The sequence below is a fragment of the Bicyclus anynana genome, chromosome 26 (genome assembly GCF_947172395.1).
Source record: "Bicyclus anynana chromosome 26, ilBicAnyn1.1, whole genome shotgun sequence".
NCBI lineage: Eukaryota > Metazoa > Arthropoda > Insecta > Lepidoptera > Nymphalidae > Bicyclus > Bicyclus anynana.
This window is the reverse complement of record NC_069108.1, coordinates 576,744-596,518: the sequence shown is the minus strand read 5'-3', so window position 1 is coordinate 596,518 and position 19,775 is coordinate 576,744. Positions and strand designations below refer to the sequence as shown.

At 44.4% G+C, this 19,775-nt stretch overlaps 1 protein-coding gene across 1 annotated transcript in view; it reads left to right on the top strand.

Moving 5' to 3' along the window:
• The first annotated feature begins 93 nt into the window (after nt 1-93).
• Nucleotides 94-19,775, top strand: part of LOC112045695 (uncharacterized) — a 41,748-nt gene continuing 22,066 nt past the window's right edge. The window contains exons 1-22 of the mRNA XM_052889837.1: nt 94-211; nt 720-876; nt 1,341-1,506; nt 2,273-2,436; nt 2,620-2,770; nt 3,098-3,250; nt 3,808-3,981; nt 4,647-4,766; nt 5,428-5,629; nt 6,239-6,443; nt 7,052-7,162; nt 7,718-7,889; nt 9,172-9,304; nt 10,083-10,284; nt 11,377-11,828; nt 13,288-13,367; nt 14,392-14,573; nt 15,424-15,546; nt 16,348-16,403; nt 17,126-17,263; nt 17,640-18,403; nt 19,201-19,322. Coding sequence (XP_052745797.1) covers nt 109-211; nt 720-876; nt 1,341-1,506; nt 2,273-2,436; nt 2,620-2,770; nt 3,098-3,250; nt 3,808-3,981; nt 4,647-4,766; nt 5,428-5,629; nt 6,239-6,443; nt 7,052-7,162; nt 7,718-7,889; nt 9,172-9,304; nt 10,083-10,284; nt 11,377-11,828; nt 13,288-13,367; nt 14,392-14,573; nt 15,424-15,546; nt 16,348-16,403; nt 17,126-17,263; nt 17,640-18,403; nt 19,201-19,322 — 4,130 coding nt within the window. The 5' untranslated portion in view covers nt 94-108. The remainder of the gene's footprint in view (nt 212-719; nt 877-1,340; nt 1,507-2,272; nt 2,437-2,619; nt 2,771-3,097; nt 3,251-3,807; nt 3,982-4,646; nt 4,767-5,427; nt 5,630-6,238; nt 6,444-7,051; nt 7,163-7,717; nt 7,890-9,171; nt 9,305-10,082; nt 10,285-11,376; nt 11,829-13,287; nt 13,368-14,391; nt 14,574-15,423; nt 15,547-16,347; nt 16,404-17,125; nt 17,264-17,639; nt 18,404-19,200; nt 19,323-19,775) is intronic.

Sequence of the window (19,775 nt, the reverse complement as noted above, 5' to 3'; positions counted from 1 at the left end):
GACACTGCTCGACGCGCTCGCGGACAGCGCGTACACCGGCGACACTGCGGACACGCTGCTCGACACCGTCGTCACTGTAGCCGCGGGTGAGCCGTCCTCTGTGAACTGATGGTGCACAGCTTCCAGACACTGCTCGACGCGCTCGCGGACAGCGCGTACACCGGCGACACTGCGGACACGCTGCTCGACACCGTCGTCACTGTAGCCGCGGGTGAGCCGTCCTCTGTGAACTGATGGTGCACAGCTTCCAGACACTGCTCGACGCCCTCGCGGACAGCGCGTACACCGGCGACACTGCGGACACGCTGCTCGACACTGTCGTCACTGTAGCCGCGGGTGAGCCGTCCTCTGTGAACTGATGGTGCACAGCTTCCAGACACTGCTCGACGCGCTCGCGGACAGCGCGTACACCGGCGACACTGCGTACTCGACTCGCTCTATAAGAGCGAGCGAGTACGAGCAGCGTGCACACCGTCACGCTGCTCGTCAGATTATTGTTTTTGTGCGATAATGTTTCGTAGTGTAATTGTTTAGTGGATGAACGTTTCGAGCAGAGGAGGTAACTGTTAATGCATTCCGAAAGGTACTTTTAAACCTACACACAATATCACATGTCCTTTGACATGCTCGGATGTTTCCTCTACCACAAAATGATAGTACAATCTCCGTTTGCTGTTAGCTGAGCTGAATTTGTATTAGAATGAATGAACTGTCATCAGGTGGCAGCGAGAAGGGGTGGTGGGACGACGCTCTAGACGCGTGCATGGCGCGCGTGGCGCGGCGGGCGGACGCGCGCGCGTGTCGCGCGGTGTACGCGCGCGTGTTCGAGGGCAGGAGCCGCGGCGTATGCGCGCGCCTCATGGAGCCGCTGTTGAGGTGACCACACTCAACTGTATCTAATTACTGGCTAACGTAGTTCACCTTCCCTTGGATTTTCCGGGATAAAAAGTAGCCTATGTGTTAGTCCATGCTATAATATATCTCAATACCAAATTTCAGCTAATTCGGTTCAGTAGTCGAGGCGTGAAAGAGTAACAAACATTCATATCATTGAAATCATCAGTTTTCGCAAATCTCGGGAAACCATGGATTTTTTCGGAACAAAAAGTAGCCTATGTGTTAATAAAGTAGTAAAATCCATTTCTATTCCAAATCTTCAGTAGTAGCGACGTTAAAGAGTAACAAACATCCAAACATCCATACAAACTTTCGCGTTTATAATATTAGTAGGATTCCTCACAACCTCAAGAACTTGAACATATATTAGTGAAGATTAATACAACATTCCCACAGTTGTAATTGACAGAATAAGCCGATGATGTTCTGTAACTTTTAAACAGGTACTCAACGCCATCGTTTTGTGAAGAATTCCTATCGACGGTTCTGGAACACTTGCTATCGGTTCTGGGCAAAACTCCGCGGCAGGCCGGCGCGCACCCCAGCCTCGAGAGGTGCTGCCTCGACCACGTGCGCGCGCTGCGGCTCCTGCGCCTGGCCTTCCAACAGGTGAGTAGACAAAAACACGAAAAATTTAGAGATAAATAAAAAACTAAACAAAAGACTGGGCAGCAGACATGCCAAAAGACAATACAAAAGACTAGGTAAAAACAAAAAAACTTACTATCGATTTTTGATAAAACTCCGCGGCAACATACAAGGCAAACGATTGGGCAAAAGTCAAGACAAATGTCTAGATTAAAATGTACTAAAAGTCAAGAAAAAGACAAAATAAAAACTAGATAAAAAACAAAAACTTACGCAAGTCAGCGCGCACCTCAGTGTCGAAAGATGAATGAATGAATGCCCTTTGCCCGCATACATTTTACAAATAACTGAGTTACAAAAAATGTTGATTTGATGAGAGATGGAAATTCAACAAAAGTGGTGCTGTTTATGTATTTCCATCTCTCATTCGTATGTTCACAGGTAATAGTTCAAGTGAGCAATGCGAACGTCTTTGGACAATTGGAACAACAAATGGACGTCTTTAATTGTGACCGTTTTCGCATATCGCAACATAAAATGCTTAGAAAATTATGAACACAAAATTATGATAAACTAAAACCCAAAAAAAAAAAACATTATTTTCTCCAAGTTTACTCTTAAAATATCTGACATATATTTTAAGAGTAAACTTGGAGAAAATAATGTTTTTTTTTATTTTGGGTTTAGTTTATCATAATTTTGTTATGTTATAAATCGATTCAAAATATAAATAAAACATGCATATTCTGTATTGGTATTTAGTAGTTAACCTCACCTTATTTTTCAGGTACCCAAAGATCACATAGAGTCGCCCAAGTCAGTTCTGTACAGCAAGATGAACATAGACAAGCCTTGGTACTTGGTCAGCGCGGTGGGCAAGCTTTGCGTGACTCTGCGGACAAGTGTGAAGTGTCCCCCCGACGCGGACGCCGGCATGAAGGAGAGCTACAGGTACGGCACTTTGATCCAGGTGCGGACTTATCGACGGGTCACAAAAATTAAAAAAAAAAAAAGATTGTTTGTTTTGGTGTCGTGTGTTTTATGTTTTGACGGCCTTCGTGACGCAGTGGTATGTGCAGTGGATATACAAAACGGAGGTCCCGGGTTCAATTTTATTTATATGTATTGATACAGGATGTTCCAGTGTGAGAACTACAATGCGCTCGCGGCCGCTGTTTGCTGCACGAGCCTCAAGCCGGCCATGGTGGGCACGGTGTTCAGCCGCGCCGCCTGGGACCTGCTCATCGGCGACGAGGAGATCCAGCTGCCTCTGAGGCAGCCCTGGGTGAGTTGTATGGACTGAGTCACGCAAGCCGTGACGACAGGCTACGAGGCGTTCGAGCCGCCTCTTTTACGCAGTTTTGCTTGAAATGCAGCTCAATCGCCTCAAGGCAGTTCTTTAGGTCTGCTCTTACTTTGCACCCGTATAACGTGGTATTTCACACCCGAGAACCACGCGTGTGAGGCGTATGAGGTGCTACGTAATTTGCTTAAATTTCTTAAAGTCGAGCAGCGTCCTGTTAGTTTGGATCAACTTAAAGGCTAAAAATACCCAGATGGCTACTGAGATGTTGTTATATAATGTATCTCATTTGTTTTTATCGTGTTTTAGAACCAGCAGAGCACGCGCCACGCCTTATCGATTGAGGTGTCGGGCGAGCTGCGTGCGCGCACGCTCGCCACGAGCACGATGCGCACGCAGGCGTTCGCTGGTACGCTGTCGGAGAATGTGCTGCAGTATGATCTGGCGGAGCCGGAGGAAGAGGTGAGTCTCTAAAGGGGCGTGGGATAAGAAAAAAGACTTAAATCAAAATAAAAAAAAGACTGTTTTCATCAGCATTTAGGATTATTTACATTTTAGGGAATATCATTTGGTTTGCAGGCATGTGGATGAAATTTCAAATCACTATGCATTACACTACATTGTTGTAACTGCCAACACAGTTTCTTTCTGTATGTGTTCGAATCTCAGACCAATTATTGTATAGGACCTGCCTCGCTAGACATTACTTTTCTGTCAAAGTAAATGATCAACGATCTAATGCGATTATAAAAATCGTCTCTATAGAATCTACGTTAAATAGTTGTAATCGTGTTCGTCGGTTAAAGAGCTCCGTAAAAATACCTTTTTGTGCAATTGAATTGTGTAAAAAAGGGGCAAATACTTCTAGTTTATAAGATATATACCAAATCTAAGCTCGTTTTCCTCAGAAAATGACAGACAATTTTGTTCGTGACTATGAGTGCGATACAGGTCCTTCTATAATTGGTCGGAGGTTCGAATATCCAAAATTAAAAAAAAAATCTGTTTATATCGATCAGGTGGAGGTCCAGGAGCTTCACCTAGCGGACAACGCGCTCAACGCCCACGCGTGCGCCGCCACGCTGACCGCGCTGCTCAGCAGGCTGAGCGCGGTGCAGGCGCCGGGCTGGAGGCAGGAGCTGGTCTCCGCGCTTTGCAGTGCCAGGAGGAACGTCAGGTGGCTGCTGGCGCAGGTCAGTGGCTTGCCTCGACATTTCCAGAACCTTTTTTGAAGTAAAACTTCTATACGCACGCTTGACTTGCAGAGTAACTTGGTGAACGCGTTACGAAAAGTGTAATCCGGCGAGTCTTTTGAGATGCAGAGCAAGCAGCAGGCAGGTCATCTCCTCCCAGATAAAAATCCGGGTGGGGGTATGGGTCTATACTATCTATCTAGGTATATCGAGTCTATACTTCCTTGCTTGAGTGAGGCGCGGGGAATCTTGTTCCCCCAGTCATGTTCTTCCAGTCACTTTTGTGGCAGAAGTCTTTCGGCCTAAGGGTATAAATGGATATTAATCCATGTGCCCCGCGCAAACTGCAATTTATAGCTATAGTGAAACAGTATTTGTTATTTTAAATCACCAGTAGATGGCGTTTATAGAGAACTTTGAAACAATCCATTTTTGTACACTATACTTGAAGCTCATGATCATTTTGTTTTTTTTTATATTTTGAAAGCAGTTTGAATTCGGTCGTGTTCAAAGCACACTAATTTATTTTGATGTGATATCGTCTGTAATTATCGATAATTATTTATTTTACCGTCCGTTAGTCGACTTGACAGTAGGTTATTTTTGTTTTAGTCGTCAGTATGAATAGGCGAGTTTTGAAACGCATTTCGTATGACCGTTTCCAGGCGGTGTGCAACAGCAAAGAGGACCTGCAACCTCACGCTAGCGCGCTGCGCCCGGCGCTGCTCGACGTCATTGTGACCACTGCGCACCAAAAGATACTGAACGGTCTGCACATGGATATTGTAAGTTTTCCCTTAACCATTCGCTGCCCGCGAGTATTTTATCGGTGAGCCCGTCTGCGTTGAAGAAGCCAACAGTTCAGGGAATTCGGTTTTAATCTACCGTTGTGAGCCATTTAAACAATCTTTATATTCCTCTATCGCGCGGAGCATGACACTGTGCTCGCCTATTGCCCTTAGTTTACTTTATATTTCTTTACATGTCACGTAACGGATACGATGGGCGACCGGTCGTCCATTTGGGAGACAAGTGGTTAAGGTTATTTGTGATAGAAACGTTTACTGTCAAAGACGAATATCATAGTATTCCATAAATTCATGGTACGGGTGACGAGCTTATTGACAGACAGACTTATAGAAAAAAACTTATTTGTGTTTTTGTGTCGTGTAAACAACTATAAGCACTCGAGAAAACCGTGATAGCCCAGTGATGTGATCTCTGACTTTGATTCTGAGGACGTAGCTTCGAATCCGGTCCTGGGCCGTGTCTCTAACGGTGAAAGAAAACATCGTGAGGAAACCTGCATACCAGAGAATTTTCTTAATTCTCTGCGTGTGTGAAGTCTGCCAATCCGCTTCTGGTCAGCGTGGTGGACTATTGGCCTAACCCCTTTCATTCTGAGAGGAGACTCGTACTTAATGATGATTGATGTATTGATTACAGTTGGATACATTGATACATTGGAACCAAACCAGTACGGAACCCTCCGAGCAAATCACCAAGACCATAGACTGCTTGGTTACCACCGCAACGCAGTACCGACTGAAGAAGGACCTGTACTACATGGTACTGGAGAAGATGACCAGAATGTTGACTCTACACACTGTGACCATCGACTGGGACTGCTTCGAGACTTGCTTAGCTGGTACGTTGTATATATATTTGTGTGATGAGCATGGGTTTTTTCCAGTGTTTGTGTGTATTAATACATATAAGTATTTATATGTAGTATACAATTGTATTTTAATATTATAATATCAACTATCTTAGTACCCATAACACAAGCTACTCTGTATGCTTAGTTTGGGGCTAGATAGTGATGTGTATTGTTTAAGTATATTTATTTATTATTATTTATTATTCTTATAGAACCTGATTTAAAAACGTTGTTTTGTTAAAATGTTAATTAGTTAACAATTTATTAGTTTGACGTTTAGTACATCAAGTAACATTGTGACGTCACGGTATGGACGACAGTGTTTTTGGCGTTTGGAAAATTTGAAAAAAAAACACACAATTTTAAAATCAAGTTTTATAAGAAATCCCTAATTTTTGAAAAACGTTTTCAGTTTTACAATGTCTAACTGTTGTATCGCCACTCACTAGATTTTCCAATTCGTAGTTCATTTTGAGGCGATCGGTTCATTTATATTTTCATAGGTTCATTGGATGTACTGTTTGTGACACTAAAAAGTGAATAAACTTATTTTCTTTCTTTCTTCTTTCGGTGTCAGCTAGTGTTCAACATTCCCAGATCCCAATTCTGACACCGCCAAGTGTCACGTGGACATTCTGACGCGCATCGCGAAGTGCAAGGTGCTCGTGCCGCAGCTGCTGCCCGCCCTGCGCCACGCGGTCCGGGCTGCGCGCGCCGTGCCTGACCTGATCGCGCTGCTAGTGCACGCCGTGGCCGCGGCCGTCCACACCGGGGGGGACGGGGAGGGGGAGTGGATGCAATTGTACGTATCTTTATTTGAACAAAGCAATGTTTTCTTTTGGAATAAAACTTCTTATTTCTGGTTCTTTTCTTTTCTGGACTCGGGGGAGTATGATGCTGCGTTACGATAAATGTAATCGAAATGACATACAAAGCGCTATCTGTAGTAATACTGCTGAACAAACAACAAGAAACACACATTCAATTGTATGCCGCATTTTAATGAGCTGTTTAGGCGATCTCTATTATTTAGCTAATACAACCAAAAGTTCGATTAAATTATATTTTACCCGAATTTCATTAATAATCCATATTCTCACTATTAAGCACGAGTCTCGTCTCAGAATGACAGGGGTTAAGCCAATAGTCCACCACGCTGGCCCAATGCGGATTGGCAGACTTCACACACGCAGAGAATTGAGAAAATTCTCTGGTATGCAGGTTTCCTCACGATGTTTTCCCTTACCGTTTGAGACAGATGATATTTAATTTATTTAACTGTACATAACTGATAAGTTGGAGATGCACTCACTAGGACAGATTTGTACCTACGGCCACTTGAATCCAGCGCAGAGCTCATATCCACTGAGCTATCGCGGCCTCAGCTCATACAAATCCAAACTATTCCAGCTACAGGCGGGTGTTGAGTCAGCTGCGCGGCGTGGACACCGGCGGGTACATCCGCCTGCTGTACGAGGCGCAGAAGAGCTTCCAGAATAGTTGCGACGACACGCACTTCAGGTGGGCAATCATCATCGTCTTTGTCATACTCAGACTAATTACAGAAGCACCAGTATCGCACATAAATTCATAAACAAAATTTATTTTTTATTTATTTATTAGGAATTATTTAAAAATTATCTGACGCCGCGCGGTTTCACTCGCGTGGTTCCCGTTCCCGTAAGAATACGGTGATAATATATAGCCTATAGCCTTCCTCGATATATGGGCTGTCTAACACTCAAAGAATTTTTCAAATCAGATCAGTAGTTCCTGAGATTAGGGCGTTCAATCAAACAAACAAACTTTTCAGCTTTATAATATTAATATAGACGAACGCTAAAGTCTTTTTGTCTGTCTGTTTACCGTAGTACCGTAGTACCTGTAAGTCAAGGTCAAAATTCATTTATTTCAATTAGTCTTAGTTTACAAGCACTATTGAAAGGTCAAGACTATGTCATAATTTAATTTAATCTAATGGTGGTAAAAATAGTCGAAAACTTAAAACTAAAGTTACGAGAGTTCCAAACGCGCCATGGTCCGAGAAGAGCCCACAACAAACTCCAGCGTTTCCAGATGGGTAGTGGACCTGACGCCCAAGGTGACCGGGCGAGCACGGCTGCAGTGTCTGGCCGTGCTCGCGGCGCACGCCGAGCACGCGCAGCACGTGCGCGCCCAGCACGTGGCGAGCATGTTCGACACGGTGGGGATAGACGACTTGCTCGACAAGCGGGAAGCGTTGCTCTTGGTGAGAATTTCATTTTTTTTAATATGAGTAATATTCTCGTTTTGCTCCATATAGTCGAAAAATCATTAGGTTTATTTTTATCAGACTCAGAAGTGGTTACAAAAATAAGAAAACTAATGTCGAACAAAGGTTATGATTCATAACATTTGTCAGAACAACTTAATTAACAAATCACACTTTAACCAAAACAAACCCTAGAATGGAAGAGAATGACCTTCAGCGAAGTCACGCACTTGTGAACGTTGTGTGTAGAGTTAAAGGCACCTTTGACTGTTAACAAACACTCCCCTTTTCCACTCAAGTCACACTCCCCGCCTATCCCAAGTGACCCATAAAGAATTACACAACAAGAGATGTGGACGGCTCGAACGCCACGAGCACACTGATGCCGTCCGTACCGCAAATCGTTGCAACGCGGTGAAAACATGAAAACTGCCGAAAACTTAGTAAAACACTATTTCAACAATACACAGTATTATACATATTAATATACCATATTTGGTCGCTAACTATGGGCTTCATAAGAAGGCTCAGAGTTACTCAGAAGGCCATTGAGTATCTCTGCGTGATAGAATCAGAAATTAGGAGATCCGCAGACGAACCAAAGTCACCGACATAGCTCAACGAGTCGCGAAGCTGAAATGGCATCATATCAGCCGATGGACTGCAGGACATAGGCCTCTTGTAGTGACTTCCAAACATCACGATACTGAGCCGCCTGCATCCAGCGAATGTCTGCGACTCGCTTGATGTCGTCAGTCCATCTGGTGGGGGGTCGACCGACACTGCGCTTTCTAATGCGGGGTTGTCATTCTAGCATCATCCCCAAAGTTTATTGGTTCTTTGCATTATGTGCTCCGCCCATTGCCACTTCAGTTTAGGACTCGATGAGTTACGCAATCAAAAAATAAATAAGATTTCACCCTACCAAGAATGTCCAACGCCGTCTACTTACTTATTTACTTACTCTCGCATTTATAGTATTAGTACGGATTTGGTTAAATCGTCGTCATCAACCCATATTCGGCTCACTGCTGAGCTCGAGTCTCCTCTCAGAATGAGAGGGGTTAGGCCAATAGTCCACCACGCTGGCCCAATGCGGATTGGCAGACTTCACACACGCAGAGAATGAAGATAATTCCCTGGTATGCAGGTTTCCTCACGATGTTTTCCTTCACCGATTGAGACACGTGATATTTAATTTCTTAAAATGCACACAACTGAAAAGTTGGAGGTGCATGCCCACCTTTGGTTAAATGTCCTTAATTATTTCAATAATCAGGTCAAAAACGGTCTCCATTTGATGGAGCAGCACCAGAGGCGGCGCCTGGTGCTCAGAGTGGCGGGCGCGTGCCGACACTTGCCGGCTAGAGAACGCGCCGTCGCGTACGGTGCGCTGCTCAGGGCATTCCAACGTGAGTCTTCATCATCATCACCATTCTCCATTATCATCATTAATGTTATCCTATTTTAAGAGCATACTTTAGGGTCAGAGCAAAAAAATTCACAATACTTCATAGACCGATCTAGGATTCAAACCCAAAACCTTGTGACCCAATGTGACAATAATATTAAACCCCGCGGTATCACCCACGTAGTACAGGTTCGCGTACAAATCTATACCTATAATAAATCTGTAGAGAGGTCAGTTCTGTACATGAAATATATTTCCAAAATAACTATCAGGAGGTGATAAGTGATCGATACTGATGCCAAAAATGCAATCAGTAAAATTTTTGTCTGTCTGTCTGTCTGTATGTTCGTTACAGAAACAAAAACTACTCGACGGATTTTAACGAAACTTGGTACAATTATTCTTTATACTTCTGGGCAGGTTATAGTATACTTTTCATCACGCTACAATCAATAGGAGCAGAGCAGTGAAGAGAAATGTTGGGAAAACTGGAGAAGTTACTCCATTTTTAAGCTTTCGTTGCGTGTGCAGCCTTAATGGGTAATAATGATAAGGTACGGGTAGGGATAGGGGTAGGGGTAGTTGAAATTTTTCATTGAATTTGTCCGCTAGTACGGGAATAAAATATAGCCTATAGCACCTGACGATAGTGTAGCTTCACAATTGTGAAAGAATGTTTCAAATCGATTTAGTAGTTTCGGAGCCTATTGCAGTTCAACGAAAACAAACAAACAAACAAACAAATCTTTCCTCTTTTATAATATTAGTTTTTTTTCTAGTTCTTCTAACAGAAGAACCGTCTGAGCCGGAACCGAAAAGGCGCGCGCGGGAATCGAATTCACTACTCCTGTCGAAGAGAGACGATTACTCCGACACAGTACTCGCGGGCGTGGCGCAAGGGTTGATGGAGCGGGACGCAGATATAGCCAACAGTATGAGAGAGGGAGTCGGTAGATGCCTTAGCGAAGATTGTGGAGTGAGGTGAGTTTTGAAGTTAACAGACAATACGCTATTCGCTTGGCAATATCTTTCGTAACACTCCCGATGTTCCGCGCGGGCCGGGGGGCCGTGTCACGTCTTTTCCCCGCAAGCCCAATTTCACACACGCTCAGTCTTTCTCCCTGTCGCCCGCATATCATATCAACGAACTATAGGTTTTTGATTAGGGTAGGCCCGGCCTAGGCCTACCATATCCAGCCGACAATTTCCATATATCTAAATAATTCTTGATACTCGTAAATAATTCGTCAAAAATGTTGACGCCCATTTTGTGACGTCACAATGTTGTTTGATGTACTACTAGTCTAGTTCGGACTACTTTAGTATTTTAGTCGAGTACGAACGATTTTTGGCCCAAAAATGGTTCGTACTCGACTAAAATACTAAAGTAGTCCAAACTAGGCCTAAACGCTAAACTAATTGTTAGCATTTTTATCATTTATATCATTATTATTTTTGTCAAACGCTCCGTTTATAAGGGATTTGTTATAGTGACGTCATGAAACAGTTGAAATATAGACCATCATGGCCGACAGGTGTTTTGGCTCGTATTGTCAAATATTTTTTTTCTATGTATACCTCAAGATCAAGACCATTTAAATAGTGTCAACTAGCCTATTGTAACCAATGATTAACTGTATAATTGAGTTGACTATAAATTTCCTCTTTTGAGCGCCTCATTTTTCATGTACTAGTAACACATTTTTGACGTAGCGCCGTAGCGCAGTGGTATGCGCGGTGGATTTAATGACGGAGGTCCTGGGTTCGATCCCCGGCTGGGCCGATTGAGGTTTTCTTAATTGGTCCAGGTCTAGCTGGTAGGAGGCTTCGGCCGTGGCTAGTTGCCAAACTATCGACAAAGACGTACCGCCAAGCGATTTAGCGTTCCGGTACGATGTCGTGTAGAAACCGAAAGCAGCGTGGGTTTTCATCCTCCTCCTAACAAGTTAGCCCGTTTCCATCTTAGACTGCATCATCACTTACCATCTGGTGAGATTGTAGTCAAGGGCTAACTTGTAAAGAATAAAAAAAAACATCTAACAGTATTTAATATGACTGTAACAATGTTATCAGATTATGCGAAAGTTTCCTACTGTGCGTCGCTCCACCGTCGGACTTAGGCCAACCGTCGGATGTACTCCGACCGTCGGGCGGCGGGCACTTGGCGCGAGTCGTGGAGCTGTTCTTCCGTCGCGTCAGAGACCAGGCGCTCTTCCAGCGAGCCGGCTTGTCGGACGAGTTGATGCTGGAGCAGGTTGAGCCGACGGCTGCCACCAGGACTGTCGCTGCGTCTAGTGTGCAGCGTGGACCAGGTAAAGTACCGTCGGACTTAGGCCAACCGTCGGATGTACTCCGACCTTCGGGCGGCGGGCACTTGGCGCGCGTGGTGGAGCTGTTCTTCCGTCGCGTCAGAGACCAGGCGCCCTTCCAGCGAGCCGGCTTGTCGGACGAGTTGATGCTGGAGCAGGTTGAGCCGACGGCTGCCACCAGGACTGTCGCTGCGTCTAGTGTGCAGCGTGGACCAGGTAAAGTACCGTCGGACTTAGGCCAACCGTCGGATGTACTCCGACCGTCGGACTTAGGCCAACCGTCAGACTGAGCCCAACCGTCGGGCGGCGTGGAGCTGTACTTAAAATTAAAGTTACGAGGGTTCCAAACGCGCCTTGGTCCGGGAAGGACCCACAACAAACTCAGCCAGGTTTATCCTTTTTTAGTTAATCACCATTTAACAATAGATATATAAGTAGCCTGTCATGTAACATTTCATTTCCAAACTATTTTGTCTTTTACGTAATCTAACACCGTCGGACTTAGGCCAACCGTTGGGAGGAGTCCACCGTCGGGCTCGCCAATTTGGAAGTTTTATTGAAAAGTGTCTTCTTATCTTCTTTCTTAAGAAGGCTCAGAGTCACACAGCGGGCGATGGAATGAGCTATGTTAGGAGTAGAGATACTCCTAGCAGCGCAGGCTAACAATGACCCCGACGTTATTCCAATGTTGGATGCCAATGTTGAATGTTGCATGTAGTATCACAATAATGATCAGCGTATTCAATTGACCTTGAGGGGTGAGAAATAAGAGTCTTTAATATTCATTGCAACTCACTTTATTGTATACTAGCGGACACCCGCGACTTCGTTTGCGTGAAAGTTGATGAAAACTTTCAACTACCTCTACCCATACCCTGCCCTACCCGTACCCTATCCCTACCCATTAAGGCTGCCCACGCGACGAAAGCTTTAAAAATGGAGTAAATACTCCCGTTTTCCCAACATTTCCCTTCACTGCTCTGCTCCTGATCGTAGCGTGATGAAAAGTATACTATAACCTGCCCAGGAGTATGAAGAACAATTGTACCAAGTTTCGTTAAAATCCGTCGAGTAGTTTTTGTTTCTATAACGAACATACAGACAGACAGACAGACATACAGACAGACAGACAGACAAAAATTTTACTGATTGCATTTTTGGCACCAGTATCGATCACTAATCACCCCCTGATAGTTATTTTGGAAATATATTTCATGTACAGAATTGACCTCTCTACAGATTTATTATAAGTATAGATGTCTTATGCGAACGCCGGTAATCACTGACTAATAGAATTCCCGCAAACTCACATTACCTGGCGGCTTAACTAAGCGCGCGTCAGCCTCTACAGGTTTATCAGAGTCCTTACCCGCGCCTTATTGCAGAGACTACGGCTGGTGGGAGGCTTCGGCCGTGGCTAGTTACCACCCTACCGACAAAGACGTACCGCCAAGCGATTTAGCGTTCCGATACCATGTTGTATAGAAACCGCAAGGGGTGTGGATTTTCATCCTCCTAACAAGTTAGTCCGCTACCATCTTAGATTGCATCATCACTTACCATCAGGTGAGATTGTAGTCAAGGGCTAACTTGTAAAGAATAATGTACTCAACTACAGACTATTTGTCTCACACTTTAGTTTATAATTGTCTTTGAAAATGTTTCATGAATAAAGTTACAGATAAGTCCGAGACACGCGCGTCCTCTTCGGTGTCGATGGATGACGTGCTCACGTCTGTGCTGGCGCTGCTGGAGGTTAGTTGAAAATAATATTTTCTCTATAACATCTAAATTAGTAGCACACGTCTCTTGGTTATCTCCGCGTAGTGCCCGTTCCCGTAGGAATACCGGGGATTAAATATAGCCTATATCACTCGAGGATAGAATAGCTTCCCAATAGTTAAAAAAAAGAAGTTTCAGAGCCTATTCAATGCAAACAAACAAACAAGCAATTCCTCTTTATAATATTAGTGTAGATTATTAGAGTCATTAAGTTGCGACTTCGTCTGCCTTAGACCTCCTTAATCCGGCCCTGTCACAAAAACTGTACGTCAAGCAATTTCTGAGATTTCATGTGAAATTACTTTAGTTTTTATATTGTGGCTGGACTCGCATCAAAAGGTTTTATTTTTTAAATATGATCAATAGCCCAGCCACTAAATAGTCGTAAAAAGTGTTAGGGGTAGGTACGACAATATTTTTGTAACTAAAATGTAAAAAGTTTTTATGTTTTCATTCATTTTCATACAAAGAAATTCAAATAATTTCGACTATCAAGATCATATTTATCAAGATTCGTATAGGGGACACGTTTTAAGATCTATTTACAAAAGAAATATTATTTACTCCGAAAATATTAATTTTAGAACATATGTTCTTTGATTAATTTTCGGTAAAGAATATAACCCCAAAGTTATGGGAACTACTCCCCAGCACCCTGTATAATTGATAACCCGTGATAGCCCAGTGGATATAACCCCTGCTTCCGATTCCGGAGGGTGTGGGTTCGAATCCGGTCCGGGGCATGCACCTCCAACTTTCCAGTTGTGTGCATTTTAAGAAATTAAATATCACGTGTCTCAATCGGTGAAGGAAAACATCGTGAGGAAACCTGCATATCAGAGAATTATGTTAATTCTCTGCGTGTGTGAAGTCTGCCAATCCGCATTGGGCCAGCGTGGTGGACTATTGGCCTAACCCCTCTCATTCTGAGAGGAGACTCGAGCTCAGCAGTGAGTCTAATATGGGTTGATAACGAACGAACCCTGTATAATTACAGAAGGACACCGACGCGGCTACGTCGGTCGTCATCCAACTGGTGGCGTCGCATAGAGCGAAGCGTCCCGGGTTCGATTCCGACGCTACCATGAGCAGGCTACTACTGCCGTGTCTGCAGTCTGCGACTATTGCTCCCTGGGTCATCAGCATCGCCAGGGAAATTGACATATGGGATTCAACCGAGTAAGTTTTGGCGCAGTGTATTTAGAAGACCGAGGTCCTGGGTTCGATCCCCGGCTGGGCGGATAGAGGTTTCTTAATTGGTCCAGGTCTGGCTAGTGGGAGGCTTTTGCCGTGGCTAGTTACCACCCTACCGACAAAGGCGTACCGCCAAGTGATTTAGTGTTCCGGTACGATGTCGTGTAGAAACCGAAAGGGGTGTGGATTTTCATCCTCCTCCTAACAAGTTAGTCCGCTTCCATCTTAGACTGCATCATCACTTACCATCAGGTGAGATTGTAGTCAAGGACTAACTTGTAAAAAATAAAAAAAAGTGGTATGCGCAGTGCATTTACAAAAACGGAGGTCCTGGGTTTGATTCCCAGCTGGGCGGATAGATGGTCCAGGTCTGGCTGGTAGGAGGCTTCTGCCGTGGCTAGTTACCACCCTACCGGCAACCGATTTCCGCTTTCTATTGGTAAAAGGTTCTTCAAAATCGGTTCAGTACTTTTGGTGTTACAACTTTTGGTTCCTCGATTTTTTTTTTAATACTCTTTATTTGTACACCACAATGATTAAAAAAACACAAGCTAAACATAAACAGAAGAAAAAGTGGAATACAAAGGGCGGCCTTATCGCTTAGTAGCAATCTCTTTCTGTCAGAACAAAAATGTCTACTAAAATGATTTAATTTGTCCTTAAAATGTCTACTATACTATGTGCGCTGTAGCATGGTGCGGGTGACAGTTGCCGTATGACGTTCATGATACGTACTATTATCGTGAATCGCAGCAACTTTCAAGAGTGAAACGAACTGTCACCCGCACCATGCCACAGAGCACGAACTGTAAAACATTGGATTTCTTCTCTTCAGTTTGGAGCGAATAACGGCGCAGTTGATGAAAATATCAAGAAACACGGAAGGTGAAGGTATATGTAGGCTTTTGTACGAAGAGTACAGGATTCGACGCCCGACCCCTGCTCTTTTTGTGTTGGGGTGAGTGACCTCTAACAACTGCCTGGTTAGCTTTGGGCTTGAATTGAGGTATTCGTTTGTTTTTATTTTTTATCTATTTCTTTAGTACCAACATTATAGCATACTAGCTGACGCCGCGCGGTTTCACCCGCTGTTCCCGTTAGAATACGGGGATAATATATAGCCTATAGCCTTCCTCGATAAATGGGCTATCTAACACTGAAAGAATTTTTCGAATCGGACCAATAGTTCCTGAGATTAGCGCATTAAACCAAACGAACAAATAAACTCTTCAACCTTATAATATTAGTAAGAAAAAAAAAACTGGCCAAGTGCAAGGGCCACGCGCAGTGTAGGGTTCCGTAGATTATGTGTCATTTAATCCCTTATGTAATGCAGAAAAATACCGATAACGATACCCCACACTATATGATAGACGATAAAAAAATTTATCCTTACTTTGAATGTAGGGAAAGAAACCGCCGAAACACAACACAATAGCAAGTGACGTCATTCGTAGAGATAGCAGCGTGATTGGCGTTTGCAGCGATGTGATATATCACGTCACCGCAAGCGCCAATCACAAACCGATGCCTTGTAGCGAATGACGTCACAGTTTATGATTGGCGTTGACGTGAGAAAAATACAATTTTGTTTTATAAAAATATTACAATTACGAGATTATTTTCACAAATTAAAATGTGATTAGAGTTTCTAGGCATCTAAACTGCCTATGTGCAAAAAATCTTCTTAGTTTTGTACAGCAGGCGAGTAGCCTACTGAAATAAATATGATTGATTTTGATTTTCATGTCAATTGCAGAATGTTTACCGATGACGTCGACATGCCGGAACCGTCGACACAGTTTTCCTTGAAAAGTGAGTTAGTTTTGTTGAATAGGCCTTTAACTCATCGACACGGTATAAAGGAGATGGTCCAAAATTGTATGAAGCGCAGGATCAGTCACTGTACCCTGGCGGAAATAAAAGAAAATTATATTTTTTTTAACTATTTTTGATTATACAAATCTACGAATTTACTTTAATTCTTTAGAAATAATGTTCATTATCTCCCAAAAAATGCAACACTAATATGGGTAATAATGGCGGATTGATGACGTTTTCAATGCAGTAGTCGATAGTAGTCGATTTGACGTTTGCTGTCAAATGTCATGTCATAGTTGCTTTAAGGGCGCCATCTTGATTTATCTCAAAAACTTGGGTTTTAATTTTATTTTGTTACATTTATTCACTTGTTAAGATTTAAATAAAATCCTTGTATTTTTTAAATTTTAATGATACGGTTTACCTGAAATGGACCATCTCCTTTTATTCTTTAGTTAGCAAGTCAGAACTTTACTACAATCTCACCTGATGGTAAGTGATGATGCAATATGAGATGGAAGCGGGCTAACTTGTTAGGAGTAGGATGAAACCCCCCCCCCCCCCTTGTGATTTCTACACGACGTACCAACGCTAAATCGCTTGTCGGTAGGGTGGTAACTAGCCACGGCTGAAGTCTCCCACCAGCCAGACCTGGATCAATTAAGAAAACCTTTTGATTTTGAATTAAATAAAAGTTTGTATTCAACTCGTTTCAGATATGATATCATGTTTCGGCTCCCTGTCTAACTGGGACGACTTGACCTCACAGCGGAGAGCGTCTCTCAGGGCCTCCCTCCCGCCTCTGTGGACCACTGGTGACCACTTCGACGCGGCGATTGAGGACGACATTACAAGTACGTGAATAGTGACGGGTAGCAGCGACAGTTTGTGGTAGAGGAAACAACTCGAGCAGGTCCCAGGACTTGTGACATGTTGGCTTAAGGGATCCCTTTAGAATGCACCAACACTCACCTTCCTTGCCCAACATGTTCTCCATGCTCGTACTAAATAATTTATGATCAATAATTAAAACAAAACATTATTGCGCAAAATAACTGACGTGCATGGCAGCGTGACGGAGTTCACGCGGCCTAACGAAGAACTGTACTTAAGTAATCTCTTATTTATACTCGTACCATCATTGTTGGAACAACTTCGTACAAATATCTCCTTTTTATAATAAGGAACTCGCTACATTTGTTCTTTTACACTTTTCCTTTAATTTCGCAGATTACCCCACATGGGTGAAGGCTATGGTGAGCGCGCGCAGGGACAGCGAGCGAGACACCTTCGCCTGGCTGACGGAGCTGCAGCGGTGGCCGAAGAAACCCTTCGACATATCCGCGGTGAGTCCGTCACACGTGGTGAGCGCGCGCAGGGACAGCGAGCGAGACACCTTCGCCTGGCTGACGGAGCTGCAGCGGTGGCCGAAGAAACCCTTCGACATATCCGCGGTGAGTCCGTCACACGTGGTGAGCGCGCGCAGGGACAGCGAGCGAGACACCTTCGCCTGGCTGACGGAGCTGCAGCGGTGGCCGAAGAAACCCTTCGACATATCCGCGGTGAGTCCGTCACACGTGGTGAGCGCGCGCAGGGACAGCGAGCGAGACACCTTCGCCTGGCTGACGGAGCTGCAGCGGTGGCCGAAGAAACCCTTCGACATATCCGCGGTGAGTCCGTCACACGTGGTGAGCGCGCGCAGGGACAGCGAGCGAGACGCCTTCGCCTGGCTGACGGAGCTGCAGCGGTGGCCGAAGAAACTCTTCGACATATCCGCGGTGAGTCCGTCACACGTGGTGAGCGCGCGCAGGGACAGCGAGCGAGACGCCTTCGCCTGGCTGACGGAGCTGCAGCGGTGGCCGAAGAAACCCTTCGACATATCCGCGGTGAGTCCGTCACACGTGGTGAGCGCGCGCAGGGACAGCGAGCGAGACACCTTCGCCTGGCTGACGGAGCTGCAGCGGTGGCCGAAGAAACCCTTCGACATATCCGCGGTGAGTCCGTCACACGTGGTGAGCGCGCGCAGGGACAGCGAGCGAGACACCTTTCACTAAATACGTCTTTAGACCTCCTTAATCCGGCCCTGTCGCTGTATGCATTTTAAAGCTGCCTGTCCACCAGAGAGGAGCGAGACTGCGGAGCGAATGAGAAAGTAATGCGAAGCCGAGTTGCAGACGTGATTCCTCGCTCCGTTTCCCCGCTCCGCTTACCAGTTTTTTTGTGAATTCTTAAACTAGCTCGCAAGTCCCTGTATACTGAAGAGGAGCGGAGATTTTGTGCAATCCTATTGGTTATTTCTCCGCTTCTCGGCTCCGCTGCCTCGCTCCGCTTCGGTGGACCGCCTTAACGATCGGTCTACTCACTATACTACCTCCCTGCCGAATATAAGCTTTACGCACGTCAATCAGATTTAGATGTTATTTCGTGATGAATGATGTTGACTTTTAATAATCATAAATACTCAATATAAATAAAATTTAAGTAAAAGTATAATACATATAAATAAAATTTAAGTGTCTGTCTGTGATTTTAAAATAGCTGTGTCTTTTCAAATGAATATCATATATCTATTATGACGAAACACAAACAAGCTTTTGTTAAAATTTTGGTCTGTCTGCCATACTTTTTGTCCGAGCTTATATCCAAAACGGCTGCACCGATTTTGATGGGACTTTCACAGGAAGATAGAACAGTTTATGGAGCAACATACAGGCTATCTCGAAAATATACATTGTTACCGCGGGATTAGTGAAACACAGAATTCCATTCGTTAGACATCAATGACCTTCAGGTGATGGAGACGAGCACATGGGATCGTATCGGCGTCCTTCCTGCGGGACAGTCGCCAGCGCTGCCACTGCACATTAGACCCTCCGACTGCCTCGCCGAGTGGGCCTTCAGGATCATGATGAGGTCAGTGGACTCTGGATAGTCCAGCAGCAAACACACGAACTATTCTTTTTTTAATATTTCCCTCCAACTAGTCGACAAAGACTGTGCTAGGAGTGGGTACGACAATAGACCAACGGGGCGGGGATCGAACCTCCACCTTCGGTGATGAGTGCAACCGCTCTTACCATTGTACTATTGAAGGTATAAACAATTTTTTAACTGACTAAAAAAGAAGGAGGTTCTCAATTGGACGCGCATGTTTTTGTGTGTTTGTTACCTTAGTCGTTTCTTTACCAATTTTGATATTTTTTTTGTTTGAAAGAGTGTACCTTCCAGATTGGTCCCGTTTATTTTTTATGGAAATAATGAAATGTATGTTTGAGATTCGTGATAGCCCAGTGGATATGACTTCTGCCTCCGATTTCGGAGGGTGTGGGTTCGAATCCGGTCCGGGGCATGCACCTCCAACTTTTC